At 43.7% G+C, this 16900-nt stretch overlaps 1 protein-coding gene across 1 annotated transcript in view; it reads left to right on the top strand.

Annotated features, from left to right (window-relative positions):
- The first annotated feature begins 1474 nt into the window (after window positions 1-1474).
- Window positions 1475-16900, top strand: part of UST (uronyl 2-sulfotransferase) — a 154269-nt gene continuing 138843 nt past the window's right edge. Inside the window, exon 1 of the mRNA XM_040060230.2 lies at window positions 1475-2048. Within this exon, the coding sequence (XP_039916164.1) occupies window positions 1799-2048 (250 nt within the window). The 5' untranslated portion in view covers window positions 1475-1798. The remainder of the gene's footprint in view (window positions 2049-16900) is intronic.

The following is a 16900-nucleotide window of genomic DNA, read 5'->3' as shown; positions in this document are numbered from 1 at the left end:
TTCTGCTTTAAGTGAACTGGAGCCTTAAAGATTTAGCCCAAAGTGGGCTTATATTTTGTATCCTGTTACTTTCTCTTTTTCAGAAATGATATGACATACCTCACTTGCCTTTGCTACAGGTTTTGTGTAAGATCGTGGAGCATCTGTGCATTAATGTCATAGAACTGTGTAACTAAAACCAGGAGATTCCTCTCCAAACTATGAAGGTCTGTTTTTTTTCAGGCAATATATGAGTATTTTTTTAATAAAGGAATGCAATAGGAATGGTTCTTTATTGTTAAACTCTGTCTTTATGCTCGTATCCCCACCAGCAAGATTAATTTTCATACTTTACCCTTTGCTGCTGGTTGCCAACAAAAAAATCAAAGTCAGTAGCATAGGCAGCATTTACCAACCCTTTCAAGGCAAGTGGCAAAAACACTTGCATGCAGTCTCCTGAGGAAATTTTCCAGCTGCAAATGTGAAAAGATTATGAGTCCGGTCCCCGAAACTGGAATACTTTTTTTTTTTTTTTTTTTTTTTTTTTTTTTTTTTTTTTAAGCCTTAAAAGGAAAAGTGTGATTGCTTTTTAATTTCTTATGTGGTGAGTTACACTTGGCTTCTGGTTTCCAATTTTTCTTAAAAACCACAGCAAATAGAATTTTTCTGTTTCTTAGAAATGAAGAGTCTCATATGACACCATGAGCAGGATCTTGGGAAATCCCTAATCCCAGCCAGGTCCATAAAACAAAAGGGTGAACCATCATTACCGCCACAAGCTCTCCTCGCTCCACTGCTGCGCTGGCAACGCAGCTGCATAGGGGGATGAAATACAGTTCTACATCAGACAATGCCCAAGAACAAGAATAGCTCCAAATAAGCCATCAGGACACATTGGGGACATATGTTGTAAAAAGAGGATGAAGCTATTAAACGGCTCAGTGCTGAGGGAATGCCGTTCACCTGCCAGTCACATGGTTGGAAGTGACTGTCTAGGAAAAGTATCATGATCGACTAATTAGAGACCGTATCATAAGCCAGAAGTACAAGGGGGTGAAATTAAGGTTGTGTGTGCAATTTTCATTTTTGTTACTCTGTACTTGTCTAAAGCCTTGCCCCTAGTAGACAGCAGTTCCGCTCTAATCACCCCAGCAAAGCTGCAAGGAGAAGAGTGGTCCCTTCCGTTCCCCACAAACGATGTTACACGACTACAAAGGCAGCGGGCCTTATCGCCGCGTTAGACTTCGCCCGGCACGCCGCGACGCCCGAGCCCGGCGGGCCGAGGCAGGTGCGCGCTGCCGGCGGGGCCGGGCGGCGGCGGCGCCTGCAGGGGTCGCTGGCGCGGAGGCGGCGGGCGCATGGCGGCACCGGGGGTCGGGGCGGGCCGGGGCGGGCCGGGGTGGGCGGGCTCGGGGCCGGGCCGGGCCGGGGGCGGTGGGGCCGGGCGGCGCGCATAAGTCGGCCGCGAGTTGCAGGCGGCCGGCGGTGGAGCTGTGGCTGTAACTTGACACCGGGGCGAGAGGCCGAGCGGAGAGAGGGAGCGAGAGCGGCGGAGGAGGAGAAGAGCCCCAGGGAGCGGGATGGTGACCACCTCCTTCCCCTCCCCTTAGCGGCGCTCCGTAGCAGCAGCAGTCGCCGCTGCAGGAGCGCTGGGGACTCTCGCCTGCCGCGGAGCCGGGGGCTAGCCGGCGATGGGGACGGGACGGATCCCCTGAGCTCCCGGGAACTTTCCCGGCCGCGGGCAGCCGGAGCCGGGCAGGCGGATGGAGGATGCGCTTCCCCCGGCGGGCTGCGTGAGCCGGCGGCGGCGAAGGGGAGGATGAAGAAGCAGCAGCAGCACGGCGGCGGGGAATGCCCGGCGCCCCGGCTCCCCGCGGCGGCGGCGGGAGGGGGCCCGGGCCAGGGCGGGGGCTTGATGAGGCGGCGGCCCCTCTCGCCGCTGCCCTTCCTCTCGCTGCGCGACTACGTCTTCTGCATGGCCACCCTGCTGCTCTTCTGTTTGGGCTCCCTCTTCTACCAGCTCAACGGGGGGCCCCCGCACTTTCTGCTGGCCCTGCGGCACTGTCTGGGTAAGAGCGGCCGGCGGCGGCGGGGACTTGTTGCGGCTCTCCCTCACCCCCCGTGGCGGCTGGGCCGGGGCCTCCCTCGCACCGGGGCCACGGCCGCAGGGCTGGGGCGGCCAGAGGCCGGGGCCGCCGGGCGGGCTGGGCGGGCGGGACGCGGCGCCGTGAGCGCTGACACCGGCGTGGGACCGGCCGGCGGCGTCCGGAGAGCCCAGCGTGTGGGGGCGCGCCCCGCCGCAAGTTCATGCTGCCGAAAGAAGAGTCCCCCCGAGAGTTTCTCAGCCCCGAGACCGCTCAGCGCCCGAGGGCGGCTCTTTGTGTGCCCGGTGACCGCGGCAGAGCGCGGCGTGCCGGCTCCTCGGGCCGCCGGGTCGGTCCGAGGCGGAGCGGGGCGGGCGGCAGCGCTCGCCGCCCGCGGGTTGCGCCGGGGGAGCTCGGGCGCAGCCGCCCTGAGCTGTCAGCGCCTCCCCGCCGAGTGCTGTGCCCCGGGAGGGGGAGAGGGCTACGGGTGAAGAAGATGCTGTTGTTAAAAAACAAAAAAGTAACAAAACCAAACCGTGAATGACTAAACCAAAATCCCCAGATGCGCTTCGTGAACCGAGCATCCATCCTTGTGCAGGAGGTTGGAGTCTGGAGAGAAGGGTGTGCTTAGCAGGGTCTGTGCGGCAGCGCTCAAACACTCGAGCTCGCTCTGTTGCTTTGCCAGCCTGGTTGCCTGCATAACCCCGAAGGAGGTGCCCCGGTGGAGCGTGTGTAAGCCCCACGCTGTGGCTTGTAGTTCTCATCCTCATGCTGACCGCAAGTTTTCACGTGGTTTTTCTTTGTCGCCAGTGCCCACATCGCTAAATGTTGCTTCCCTGCTCGGCAGAGAAGTGTGGAAAAGTTTGCTGTGAGGTCGAGTAAGTACCTTAGACTGGCTGGACTAGTTCAGGGGGTGGTAGGACAAGGGGGAATGACTTCAAGCTGAAAGAGGGTAGATTTTGTTTAGCTGTTAGGAGAAAATTCTTCACTATGAGAATGGTGAGGCACCAGAACAGATTGCCCAGAGAAGCTGTGGATGTCCCATCCTTGGTATCGTTCAAGGCCGGGCTGGATGGGGCTTTGATCTAGTGGAAGGTGTTTCCTGTCCATAGTGGGGACATTGGTTTGGGTTGGAAGGGAACCTTAAAGACTATGTAGTTCCATTCTGTGATTTTATGATGTGAAATACAGAACAAAACCAGAGTGTTTCTCAATATAGGAAGATTACTACAGAATAATTTGTGGTGTGAGTTTTTACCACATTAGCTGCTCTGCTTTACTTCTTTGTGAAGGTAAGGCTTTGGTGGTACATACTGCAGAAGTACAAGCCAGTACAAGCTTGTACAGAAGTATAAGCCAGTGTTAGGTTACAAACAAAAATACGGTTTGGGTATTTCAGAAAAATATGTGTCCATATTTTATGAACATTTTGAGAATATATCCCTCTGTGTGTTGCTTTTCCTTATGAGAAGACTATGCCACATCTTCAGTTAACCTGTGAGAGAATATGGAGAGGCAGTAGGACAAGAGACAACAAACACGAGTTGCAACAAGGGAAATTCCAGTGAGATATCACAGAAAAATTTTCAGTGTGAGAGGAGTCAGATGTTGGGACAGGCTACCCAGAGAGGTTGAGATGTCCCTGTAGATATTCAGAACTCAGCTGGGCAAGACTCTGAGCAGCCCAAGTCATTTTGTCCCTGTTTTATTGGGGAAGTAGGACCAGGAGAATAGAATTCACTTCTAGATAATGCTATTCTGTGATTCTGCTGTAAAAAGTCAGTGAAAATTCAAGTGAATACAGGAGAAGAAGAAATGCTTTGGATATTACTTCGTGAACACAGCAGCAATTTTGGCTTGAGTTTTAATAACTTTTTTTCCCCCTTTAATATTACAATTAGGGAGAAATTCCTCTGCTGAAGAGGAAACTGACAAATTTTCCGCCACAGAATCACAGAATTGCTGGGGTTGGAAGGCATCTCTGGAGATCATCTAGTCTACCTCCCATCCCAAGGCAGGGTTCCCTAGAGCAGGTCAACACAGGAGCGTGTATCCAGGTGGGTTTTGAATGCCTCCAGACAAGGAGACTCTCTGCGTCCTGTCACTGGGCGCCGTGGAAAAGAGCCTGGCACCATCCTCTTGGCATTCACCCTTGAGATATTTATATGCATTAATAAGATTCCCTCTCAGTCTTCTCTTTCCTGGACTAAAGAGGCAAAGCACACACTGGTAGAAGATTTTGCTTGCAGTTGATTGGTAATTTAGTGGGATTAAACACAATCTCTCATTTTCAGAGTAAAGTTTTTGTCAATTTTTAAAATTTTCTTCTTCAGGGATAGATGTTGCTTAGTTTGGGTGAAAATAGACTGCAAGAAACACAGGGTTACTCAGCTTCTCCCTTGTGGCCTTTTGACTGCTTTTGAGGGGTGAGAGAAATAAAACTAGGACCTACTACCCTAACCACTCCAGCCAGTAGTTGCATGTCTGCTGGAAAATCTTCTGAGGTCTGTAGATGAAAGGTTTGGAAACCACTGCATCTTGGAGAATGGGTCATGATAATTTTTGTGAGGTGCTCAACAAGTGCAGAAAAGCCTTTGTTGTGTGTGCCTGAATGTGATGAGCCTCTGGGGATGGAGTGCAGTCTTACTGAAAATGTTTTGGGGTTCTTTTGAAGTGTAGGATTCTCACAGGAAAAAGTAGACAGATCTATTAATCTCTGCTAATGAACTTCTGCACTTGTTATGTGAATTAGTGTAGGAATTTCCTTTCTGTGCCTGAGTGACTTAGCACGTTAAGGAGATACAGACTCGGCTAGCATCTTGCACCAGGCTAGTGGCTGAGAGGCAAGCAGAGTCATCACGGCTGGCTGGAATCCTAGTACCCACTAAGCAAATGATGCTGCTGCCTCTGCATGCAAGTGGGATATACTTTGGGTATTAAGGTGTCTGTTTGCATGCAACTTAATAAAGTGCTTTATGCTTCTTGGGTTGCAGTTTCATCTGGATTGTCAAAGGTAATCCACATGAGTGACATTGCTGAACATTTTATTTTAAAATTTTTTAGGGTGGTGTGTACTCCTTGAGGTATCTAGCTGGGAAGGCTTTCAAATTAGAAACAATTTTTTTTGTAACTAGAAGGCTTTTATTGTCTTCCAGCAAGCTGACAGAGCTGCTTGGAGGAATATGTATTGGGCATCCCATCCTGCTAACTACCAAAGCCATACATGTAAATGTGTGTTCTGTGCAGCAGCTGGAAGTTCCATGGTGTTAAGAAAAAAAACCTAAAACTTTTCTCCCCCCTGAGGCCACAGATTCAGTGTAGAAACAACTCTTTCCTTTTAGTCCTTCCAACCCACAATTTATGGTGTTAAAATTTACATCTCCAAACAAAATGAGCAGTTAGTTTGTAAACCATGTTTGCAATGTGTGGATTTTGCAGTTACTCTCATTATATTTAAATCCACAGAAAGCAAGGAGTAGCCTAAAGGGAATATTGATTTCTTTATTTTATGCCCTCCATAGTGTGGGAGGGGCCATCTTATACTTGAAAGTTTTTGTTTGTGTTTGCAAATTTCAGTGCATTGCTCATGTTTAGTTATGTTATTGTGAGGGGAATGCTTGGATTTTTTTTTTTTTTTTTTTTAAGTCAGAACTTGAAAGGAAGTTTCTGAGCAACAGCACAAAACTTTAGTAGTGGTCTAGAGAGAAATCACACCTGCATCAGACAGGTGTGTGCATAGAAGAAAATCAAGACTGTGTGAAGACACTTGGCTTAAAAAACTTTCATTTTTTTATTAAGTCTGCATCATATGCTGTGGAGGAGGTATACATTTATTTTCAAAGGAATGAAGTGTGAACATTTGCGGGTTCTATTAACTTTCTTTTGGAGGTGGGGAAGATTAATGTATTTTCAGAATATTCAGGCTGTTAGTAATTTTTCTCTCCCAGTCCAGCTTCTCTGCTATCTTGTCCATATATGCCTCTTCTTGTTTGGTTTCCTGCACTGGAGAGATTCTTGGAAAGACATTATGGCAGTTTGTAGGGTAGACAATAGCTGTATTCAGTATTTCCACTTCACACTGCCGTCTCTTCTCTTTTATACTGGAGTCATCCTGAGCAAATGAGAGTAGAGCAGTAGATATGAGGCTGTGTTTCATTATTTATCCTGTTCTAACTTCAAGCTCACAGTAATTCAGAGTACAGAAGGTCTGTGGAAAGCTGATGGTTTCTGTTGTCTGTTCTGGATGTGGCTCACAGTGACACGGCTCAAGTTTCACACTTGAGTAGTCATCCCATCAGGAGGGATACAGAGCCCTGTTTTTCAGCATGAAATTATTGGGGAGGGCATAGACATATGTGGGTTATTTCTAAAGAATCTGTGGAAGGTACTTAAAAGTGCATCTGTTGCCAGTAAGCTTAAATTTGCTCTATGGGGGTGCATTCTGGTCCTGGACCATCCATGAGCTCCAAAAAACAGGAAGGTTTGAAAACTGCAGGCTTTCCAGTAATGAACTGCAGTATTGGGATTTGCACAAATGAGGTCTTGCTTGTTGATTCTGCCAAGGTAATCCTGGCTCACAACTGAAAACCAGCTCCAGCAGTGGAAGGAAGTGAGAAGAGTCTTCCCTTAGATGAGTAAGACACAAGTCGTAAATCTTGGACAGCCCGGTGGCTTTTGGGGAATGCACTAGGGACTCCAGTCCTCTGCAACTGCAATGGTTTTGCATTGCTTTATTCTTCTTTGCTTTGACTTGCGATATGTATGTGCTTCAAATTACAGAAATGAGAATTTCCAAGGGCTGGTGGCAACCCTCTAATGGCCCATAAAAGCATAAAACCTTTGGATCTTCAGTATTTGCTGTGCAAACTTGCTGTTCGTGTCAATTAAAACATTTCCCCTGCCGAACTTGCCAGGGGTCTGTACAAGTACACTGGTTTGATTGCATGTGAAAGTTGCCTGTCCTGTGCTTTCCTATGCAAGACAAAAGTCTGAAGTATCCACTTGGGTGTCCTCAAACAATTGCTGTGTTGCTCTCCCTCTTCATGATACTGGAAGTTCTTAGGTATTTTTGCTGAGATGGGTTTGATAGCTTTAAAGTTGTCAGAGCAACAGTTGTGTTTATTTTTGGCACATTGGGGAATATAACCATAAAAGAAGCAGAAAGAAATTAGAGTATTTGGGGAAGCTGTTACAAAAATCTTCAAAATGTTTTAAACTGAACAGCAAGTGAAACTTTTTATTTAAATCGAGGTAGTATGAATTTGCTTTATTTTGGTAGGGTGTTGCGGTTGGATTTTTTTGTTTGGTTGGTTTGGTTTTGTTTTCTTTTTTCCCTGACCTATCTCACTTTTTCCACTTAACCTATTAAGAGAGGGGGGGGAAAAAGAAAACCCGAATATCCAAAGAAAACAGTTAAAGTAAATGTCAGTGTTTTGTAAGCAAATTTTTTATAAGCTGTAGAAGAGAGGGACAGCAGTAGGGTTTTTAGGTTTTTTTGAGAGGGACTGGTTGGGATTTTTATTCTGGTAATACTGCATTTATGTATAGAATGATGTAAAGCACAGAATTCTTCAGGGCATGCTTTTCTAAAAAAACCAGAAAGCACCTACCATGCTTTAATTTTGCAGGTAGACATTATGCTGCCTTTACCTGTCCAAAAGGGGTTGTTTCATCCAGTTTTGTTTTGCACATGCATGGATCAGGAATCCTTTACAGTTTTGAAGGCCCTTCAGGTGTGTGAGTAGGAGAAACACACTCAAGGAGAGACAATCAGTTCTGCAGGTGACACTGACTGTGGTGATGCAGTACCCATTTCTGACATGCCTAAGCTTTTAAAAAGGCCGGGGTTATGGTCTTATTGACAAGTATATTTTCTTATTGTTCTCAAAAGAGAGAGCTCTTCTGTACTCTAAAGCATTTTGATTTTGGTCTGACTTAGAGGATTATTTAGTTGAAATACACGTGGAATTAATTACATTTCAAAATTCATTAACATTGTAGGGAACTGAAAGGTTAGTTTAGAAGCTGCTTCCTAAAAGCCTTGAAAAGACATGGTCTGAACCTAAATCACAAGTCTGTAGCTTTATCTTTCTTAATTAGCTTTTCTGTCTTCTTTGAACTTCCTCATTTTGCTGTTGTGAAAGCCGTATGTATTATATTTTAGATAAAATACATTTGGAGTTCCATATAGGTTACCAAGCTCTCCAGTTATAAGTGAGCTTCTTTGGGAAACAAAAGAGGAGCCTCACCTCCAAGCAGCTTTTGTTAGAAGACTGTTCATCACTCACAGCTTGTCTGATGGTAAGATTAGCAAAGCTTTACCTAACAAAAGGTGATGTCAGGAACTACTCTGTGGAGAACCAGAATGCACCTAATTTTATGACCTAGGTCATAAAACTCAAACCTTTTTCTTTCAGAAAGATTAAGTGGTCTCTGAACTACGTTGTGCTGGCTGGCTAAAACACTCTGTACAGTGAAGTCATAGCAAAAAACATTGTGTGAATGTTTTGTGATAATGTTCTAAATATATTTGGAAAATCGGATAGCATTTATTCAGTAATGTATTTTTTGCTTCCAAAATCAGTCTCCAGTCTGGGAATCAAGAATTGCATATAGTAGTTTGTGTACATGTTTCTTTTTCATATTGTCCACTTGGTCATTTGACAAGAGATTTAAAGGATTAATTCAGTCCCTGCTGAGAGGGAATATTACTACAGCTTTTTCCAAAATTTATTTATTTGGTTTACTTTCAAGTTATATGGCAGTGTGGTATATACACCTGTGAGACAGCAAGTCTACAGCAAGTCCCACATCCAAGTGGGATGTTTCACTTGGACCTGAGGAGATGAGAGAGGCTTCAGTTCCCTGCCCTGACAGACTTCATGTGACATTGAACAAATTGTGTATTAATTCCCTCTAACCCCCTTTTGTCCAAATGACATTTTGAAGATTAATGTGTGGCAGAATAGGGTAGTCTGAGATATTGTGGTGGTCATAGCCACAGAAATACTGAGAGGAAAAAGATGCTTTAGATAAACCCTTTTGTGGTGGACAGGTTTTGGCTGTGCTGAGGAGATAAGGCAGATAGTGTTAGAGGGGAGCTCTTGTATAGACTGAGGTAAAGTCAGTGGTCCAGCTGCTTCTCTTTCAAGGGTGTCACCGCTGTTGGCTATCATAGTCTCTGTTCAGTTTTACTTCAGGAATTATCATATTTCGCTTCCGGGGACTCATCAGAGAACTTCAATTTTTAGGTGTGTCCTCATCCAGAAGACTTCATGTCCACAGAAGTTACCAAATAATTTATTTCTTGTTTCCCATGGTGCTGCCTAGACTTGATTTGTGAAAATGCAATTTCTTGAAGCCTGGTTCATCCTAATTGAATGCAAAACGCTTTATTCTCTATTGGAGAGTTGTCAGCCAAAAGGAATTGACTTACAAGGAAAAAAGTGGTTGTTGCAGCAATTCTCATTTTCATACAAAATTAGGGAGAAGGAAGATTGCTTTTGCTTGGGGTTTTACAAAGACTGATAAACATTCAAGTGTGCTAGAGTGAGAGACTCCAGCAAAAGTAACTCCTACAGAAGCTACAGCACTTTATGTGGGGAAGATAAAGATTTGAGATTAATTAACATTTGTGCTACCTCTACTGCTCTGATTCCTGATTAAAACTGTTTTGAAACCAGTAGCACATGTCAAAATCACAAGTGACAGTAAGCGGAAGTTCTTAGCTTGTTATCTAAGCACAGGGCTCTTTTAGCAAAATTTGTAGAACACATGATGAAGGTATAACAGAGGGAATTGGATTATACTCGATTTTTGGCAGGAACATTCTGTAAAATGGTTGAGCAGGTATCCTATTTTTTTTTAACCCAGTTTCCAGATGTTAGTTGATCCTTTCTCTCCCATCATTTAAATTCTTGGTAATAGAAAGTGTTGTCTCTTGTGTCTAGCAAAAATCTGGGATTACTGAAATTGCTTGAGTATATTTTGCATGATAGCACCACATTTCTTTGGACATAAATTTTGAGCACTTAAGGAAGCCCTTCTTCCTGGGTTGTTTTCTTAGTTTTATGTGGAAGTACTTGCATGTTGTTAGCTTCTGGCTCCTATAACCTATTCAAGAGGAGCTGAACGTTTTGTTTTTATAGTTGCTCCTTTCTGCAAAGACAAGTTTTCAGATAAGATATAAGAGTTTGTTTTCATCTTGGACTGGACAGACAAGTCGGTTGTAGGTTTTTTTTGTGTTTGAAGTTGTGACTTTGCACCTGCTGCTTGACCCCCTGTGAGCTCTGTTTTAAGCTGCAGTGGTGTGTAAGAAAGCCCTGTTACAGGTACAGCCAAGGGGGTCAGCAGCTGCTCTGTGTGCTCACGTGAGTGTGCATGAAACACGCTTGCAAAAATCAGCTGCTGTTACAGGGCAGATAACTTTTGAGAATGTTTGTATTTAGATTATTGTCTCCTGAAGAACGGGGGGGTGGGGGGAGATCCTTCTGTCCCTCTTCTGTGCTGATTTTGGGGTTTTTGGACCAGCAAGTTGTGGAGCTAGGGCTTGCAAGGGTCTAGGTGCTGTTCATTCGTACCGTGGGGGCAGGGAAGACAAGAATCCTTTTGAAATTGGCAAGAATTAAGTTCCTCTTCAAATCTTGCTGTAAGATTCATTGGTCCTCTCAGCTACCTGTCTGCTTTTCCTGTCTCATCAGTGGGGGGAGAGAGCCATTTCCAGGCCATTACAGTTTATTATAGACATGATACAAGCAGGATCAGCCCTTTTTGGACATGTCAGTAGTCTGTAGCCTGTTGGCATTAACTTAGAAGGGAACTCCAAGCTGGGGTAGGCTGCCACTGCCTTTCCCTGGGTAGCAGAGGTGCTTGCCTGCAAGACCTTGTCTGACTGGTACAGCAGTGGCTCCTCAAGCTTTTAGCTTGTGAATTTTTTTTTTTTTTTTTTTTTTTTAGATTTTCAAATGAAAGCTGTGGAAAGTGATGAAATTTTTTCCCACTAAGAAATGCTTCCTCATCGTTATTGGTGAGCCAGCAAATAGATTTTCAAACATAACTTGTGTTTATGTAATGAGGCATTTGTTTTTCTTTGTTTTAGAATCTGGGTTAGAGGATGTTTGGAGGCTGGAGGGGTGGATAGGAAGTGGAGAGCAATTATTTGACTGAAATTTATTTTACTCTCTTGCTCTTTAGAGCTGCGCTGAGGGAAGCAGACCCTGTTGTGTTGAAAATGGATGTTTGGCTTTGTTTGTAAGCATGGAAGCACAGTGATTAGGTTTGTGTTACGGTTTCTGAGTACTAATGCCTTAGAAATAGACATTTGGATGCTTGCCAAGGCTTCCTACTTATCATACTTAATGATTCAGAGTAGAAGTCATCAGGAGGCTGGAATGGAGATTATAGTGCCTGTGCCTATTTGAGTGAAGAGGCAGTACATCTCTGCCATAAGTAAATAGTATGTTTCAGTACCCCTGAGAGTGTTTATTTTAAAAACCTCTGCTGATCAAGTGGTTGGTTGGTTCAGTTTAATGTAGCTGCCCCAGAGAGAGGATGCCAGCATAACACTGTACTCTTACAAGGTTACTAACTGCTAGCAAGTGACAGTTCTGGGAGATGAGCTGCTGGTGTCTGTATTAACAGTTGCTATCTAGTCAAGGAGATTTGATTAATTATTTCCACTATTTTTTTTGTTTGTTTGTTTTTGTTTTCCTGATGTGGAATGTCCTGGGTATTTCAGGGAGAGGACTTCTTCCTTACAACTCTTCTCATAGTTCAGTAATAGATGTTTCTGAAATACATACAACAAAGTGGTTAGAATAAATTATTTTTTGTTGGCTTTTGTTTAATTACTGCTGGAGACTATTGTGAGGCTTCTGTTGTGTCTTGGCCTTTGAATGTAATGGCATATTTTTTTGGAGGAAGCTTTGATTTTCTCCGATATTTTTATGTGGTGTTTTAGCCCAGATTTCAAAGCTTGCTTTTGAAATCCAAATTACAGTTATGTGTCTTTTTACCTTGTAAAACACCCTAATATTTTGGAATTCTTGTGCTTGCATTAAATTGCATGGAATTCTAGAGCTTGCATTGTTTCTCTGAACGTTCTGGGTTTTGGGGTTTTTTTTGTTCTATCCAGATCATGAAGTTTTATGCTTTTCCTTCATGCCAGTGTCTTGTGTTGAAATGGGCACAAGTCCTAAAGGGGTTGGGGCATGAGAAGCCTTATGACATTGTTTCAGAAAGGATTTGAGAATTATCTCACAATATACAAGTTTTGGGTTGGATTTCAGAAGGCACAGTAAATTTGTGAATGCTTTCAGTAATTGATTAATGTTTACGCCTCTGTTTATCTCATGGAATTAGATTACATCAATATTGGCCATACTTAATGCTGCCTTTTTGTTCAGTCTTGTTTTTTTTTGTTCTCTTAACTTCCTTCTAAGAACTTCTTCTTTCTTCTTCTCTCCTTGTATTTACAGGTAGTTTCCCAGTCTTTTTGCTACTTTGTTCCTCTATAGCACCAAACACTAGCAGATAGTGATTTCCCAATCATGAATTGCTGGTGGTCCTATTTCTTCAGTGGCTTGCACCATAGAGCAAATACTCTTGCCTCTTTCGCTGGCCTACATCTAGAGAAGAGCCGCCTGAATCTCTGCATTGAAAATCAGAAAAAAAAATGGGATCTGAGAAGTGTCCCACAAGCAGCCCATGCTTTTGCATTCTTAAAAGGTTAGGAAAAATGCTGCTGAGATACTGTGAAATACACGGAAAGATCTTGGAGAGTGATGTTGGTGGACCTCCTCTGTACAAGTTTGATGAGATTACAGGTAGAAATTGCATTCAGACTGGGCAATACAGTGCCAACAAGAGGTTGTTAAATGGGAGAGATGTGTAGGGGGAGCAGGGGAGAGAGAGGTGTCTTGATTAGAAAAAGTTATGCAAAATTTAGACTGCGCATGACTTGTCTGTAAGACCTTTACTCCTTGTTTCAAAGGTTCCCCCTGAAGTCAGCAGGGAGGGAGAGTGGCATCTCCAGAGACTGACTAAGGCTTATGTGTGTGTGATGGCAGAACCCTTGACTTAAGCACAGAGAAATGCTTGAAGCTTGGTGGGAAGGATGTGTGTTGTCATTGTAGTTATTCTCAGAAATACTTGTTGATGACCAGTGGTAGGCTTCCATAGAGAAAGGGGAGAAGGATGGGGAGGGGAGAAAGGAGCTGGGGGGTTACACCAGCAAGATTTTTAAATAGAGAGGTCATCAATTCATGTCAGCGGGTCATCGAAAACCAAGTGCTTAGGGATGCATAAATTAATGACTGCGTACTGGAAGAATGGCACTGTGGGAGTATATCCCTGCTTGATGAGTGGATTTGGTGCCATGTTTGTTTCTCCCTAACTCTTGCAGTTCCATGGAAATGGTGCACGACAGCAGCTTTGATATGATCTGAAATGTTGCAGCAGATATTGTAAGGCAAAGGCTGTGAAATTGCTGACTTCTCAGTTCCTTTCATGTCTGCAGCTGATTGTTCTTTTCCTAGCAGAACTGCCCATACAAATGTGCAGATTTCTTTTGTGTTGCCTGTTGGGAGATAGCACAATAAGTAAATTAGGGTGAATAACAAAACAGCAGAGCCTAAACCCTACCACCTGTTTATCTGAAATTTTGTGGAGGCTTTTTGTGAGGGGAGGTTGGTTTGGGGCTTTTTTTGGTGGGGGGGAAATTGTTTTTGTGAAGTAGAGATTTTTCAGAAGTGTAATTAAATGAAAGCTGAAATATAAAATGCCTCATTCTCTAACTGTGAGCCTACCTTGCCTTACTATAAATGAGCAAAACCTATCACTTAATACCATCCATTCAATAATATATTTCTGGGGAGTCAGTCAAATTCAGCATGAGTTTTTTAATCTTCTGATGAGCAACCTTACTTCATTAGGCCTGTTGCATTTTCCCCTAGTTTCGAATCTGATGCTTGTCTCATCTAATCAATGAGGCAAATTTTGGCAAAGCTCTGTGATTCTTTATAGCTCAGCAGTTGTCTGGTTTTTGTGCTACGCTACGTGGAAACAGCTGACAGCTTTGGTTCTTTTTTCTCTGCAACCCTTTGGTTATGAATTTTAGAAGCTGAAAGACTTTTAAATAGCATATAGTATCTTTCACCTTGTGACCCCAGCTCAAATACAGCTGAGCCTGGCAGTAACTGGATCTTATTATTGCTGTGCTGAGGTGTTCAGTTATCTGTGTGCAGTAAGTTCATTCAGGTGGTTATGATACTGCCACCCCCATCTTCGCTCTGCTGGCTCAAGGGTACTGCACATCGTGCCAGTGTGAGAGCGTGGAGCACCACTGGAGGATCCAGTGGCTGTTACATGGTAGGGGTCCCAATGGGCTGATGCACTTTTCTCCCCTCTTTCGAAATGTGCTGTGGCTCTAGTGATGGTGTATGTGCTGCTGACACTTAGTGCAAGAGGGAATTGAGATTCAGAAGGATGTTAATGAGGGTTACAAAGTTCAAGGGTGGGAGGGGAGGCATGGACCCGACTGTCCCCAAGATAAGAGCCGTGCCTGAATTTCTTTGCTGAATTTCTTTGTACTACACTGCTGCATAGTAAGGCTTGTTTGGAGCTATTGTATCAATGATAAATTTATTATTTACAAAAAAAAGGCAAGGCTGAAATTTTCTGCTTGAGTGTCTTAAAGAAAAGTTTCCATCATCTGTATAAGAAGCTGCTGTGTCCTTCTTGTTTCCTCTTCACTCAGTCGCTACTGACTGGAGAGTACAACTCTGGGCTTTTTTTTTATCCTCATGCCTCAGTTTTTATCTAGCATTTCAAAGAGGAAGATAATTATTGACATTTTTAATTTCATTTAAAGGGCACAGAGAGGTGATGTGCCTTTGATGTCATTTGCCTGATTAATAGCAGTATCAGGAGGAGGGTTATGATTCTGTGCACTCTTAGAAGGGCAGGGATTTTCCCAGAAACCTGTGCACCATGTCCAGCAAAACACTCATGCTCAGTAACATGGAAACTCTTCTACTTGCTCTTACTTCATCACTTGCCAGCCTCTCCTGAATGGGTTGGTTTGAGTTTGTTCACTGTGTGAGCTTTATAGCTGTACAGTGTTCCTGAAAAGCTGTTTTTGAAGTTGTTTTGCTGAGGGGACTTCTGAAGCACAAGGTAGCTCGAGGAAATGTGATAACAGGTCTACAAAACTGTGTGCAGCTTTTGCCCAACGGAGCCTCCATCCATCCCAGATATAGAAACTTGTGTTTTCCTGTCTTTGAGGGAGCAGCTTTCTAGAGTCTTACCTCACCCTGTTTCCCTCAGTAGGGAAGCGTGCTACTGCAGAACTGCTTGTTGGGTTGAGACTCTCAAAATGACAGGGAAGCATGTGGGAAGGAGTGCTGGCTGGGAGAAGAAAAAGTGGGGTGAGAGAAGCAGAGGTTGCTGGGCAAAACTTTCCTGATTTAAGCTAGAAAAGCATACTTTTTAATGTATTCCACTTTAAATGAGCTTGTGAGGGACAGGAATAGTACTGGGGGAGCAGACAAGTGATAAGCAGCACGTTAAGGAGCCTATTCCTATTGAAACGTACTTCTTGCTCCTTTCTGCAGCTGTCTTCAACACCTTTGTGGAATTTGCTCCCTAAAGCCTCTACTGTGAGTGGAGAAAGTTGTATTTGTGGCATGAGTTAAACAGCTGCTTTATATAGCCAACACAGCTTAAAAGCTGTATAGTCAGCTTCAGAAATGTTTCTTTAACTTACTTAGTCTTAAGGCAAAAATATTTTTAATACAAAGGATCTCATAATACAGAGGAGTTGATTTGCTCAGGCAATTTTTATCCATCTGTTAAGCCCTCTGGTTATTTTTAACTGAAATTTTACATCCATGCTTTTGCTTCATTCAGAGGTAACGCTTGAATTGTATGAGCAGAATGACCAGAGAACTTGTTCTTGCACTCTAACAGAATCATTACCATGCCACGAGCACAAAATAATTATGAAACTGAAGGCAGATCAGTTGAATGGCTGATGCTCTTGCAACATGAGTGTTTTGGCTTACCAAGCCTTAAACCAGAAGATTTTTGTACAGACTACTCTGGATTCACATCCAAGCTTGAAATCTAATTGTTGTGAGAACAAAATGTGGTGGTCTCGGGCAATTCCTTTGTGAATGTGGTCAACATCAAAGAAAATGAGAAACCCACACTGATTAAATATGTAGTTAAGTCTGAGATAAAAATGACAGATTTAGCTATTCTGCTAAATACAATATGTAATGTGGCCCTGGTTAAAAAATATTTCCTTACTCATGCTCTATAAATAACATCGTAAGTATGGTTTATACTTTCTCCAAACACCCATTATTCACTTCTGTTCTAGCCTGTTTGCACTCCTCATCTCTGACTGCACTGGGTCTGGCGAGGCATCTCTCCTATTTTCAATGAATCTCTTTTATTTGCTTTAGTGGCCAGTGAATGATTCATGGGTTGCAGAATGGCGAACCTTTAGTTCCTGATGCCACATGAGCAGTGGGATTTCTTAGTGCAAACCTGTATGTTGCATTTGGATCTATTGCACAGAGCCTTGTAATGCTGTGCTGGTCATAGCTATGGTTTGGCAAGTGCTGCTGCTCAGCGGGGAAAGGAGGTGGGAGGCAGGAGCAAGGAAGAGGAGCATTCTTTCACTTTCCTTCCTTCACTGTGTTTGTGGGCACTTAGAACAAAGTCATGGTAGCACTAATGGGTTCAAACTCCTGAAGTTGCTGCACTTATTAGCCAACCACAAAGAGCAGTTTAAAAGAGAGTATAAACTCGTGGAATGTTCTTTTGTGTTCTCT

This window comes from Hirundo rustica, chromosome 3, assembly GCF_015227805.2.
Source record: "Hirundo rustica isolate bHirRus1 chromosome 3, bHirRus1.pri.v3, whole genome shotgun sequence".
Classification (NCBI taxonomy): domain Eukaryota; kingdom Metazoa; phylum Chordata; class Aves; order Passeriformes; family Hirundinidae; genus Hirundo; species Hirundo rustica.
The sequence above is the reverse complement of the archived record's forward strand: the minus strand, read 5'-3'. Positions and strand labels throughout refer to the sequence as shown.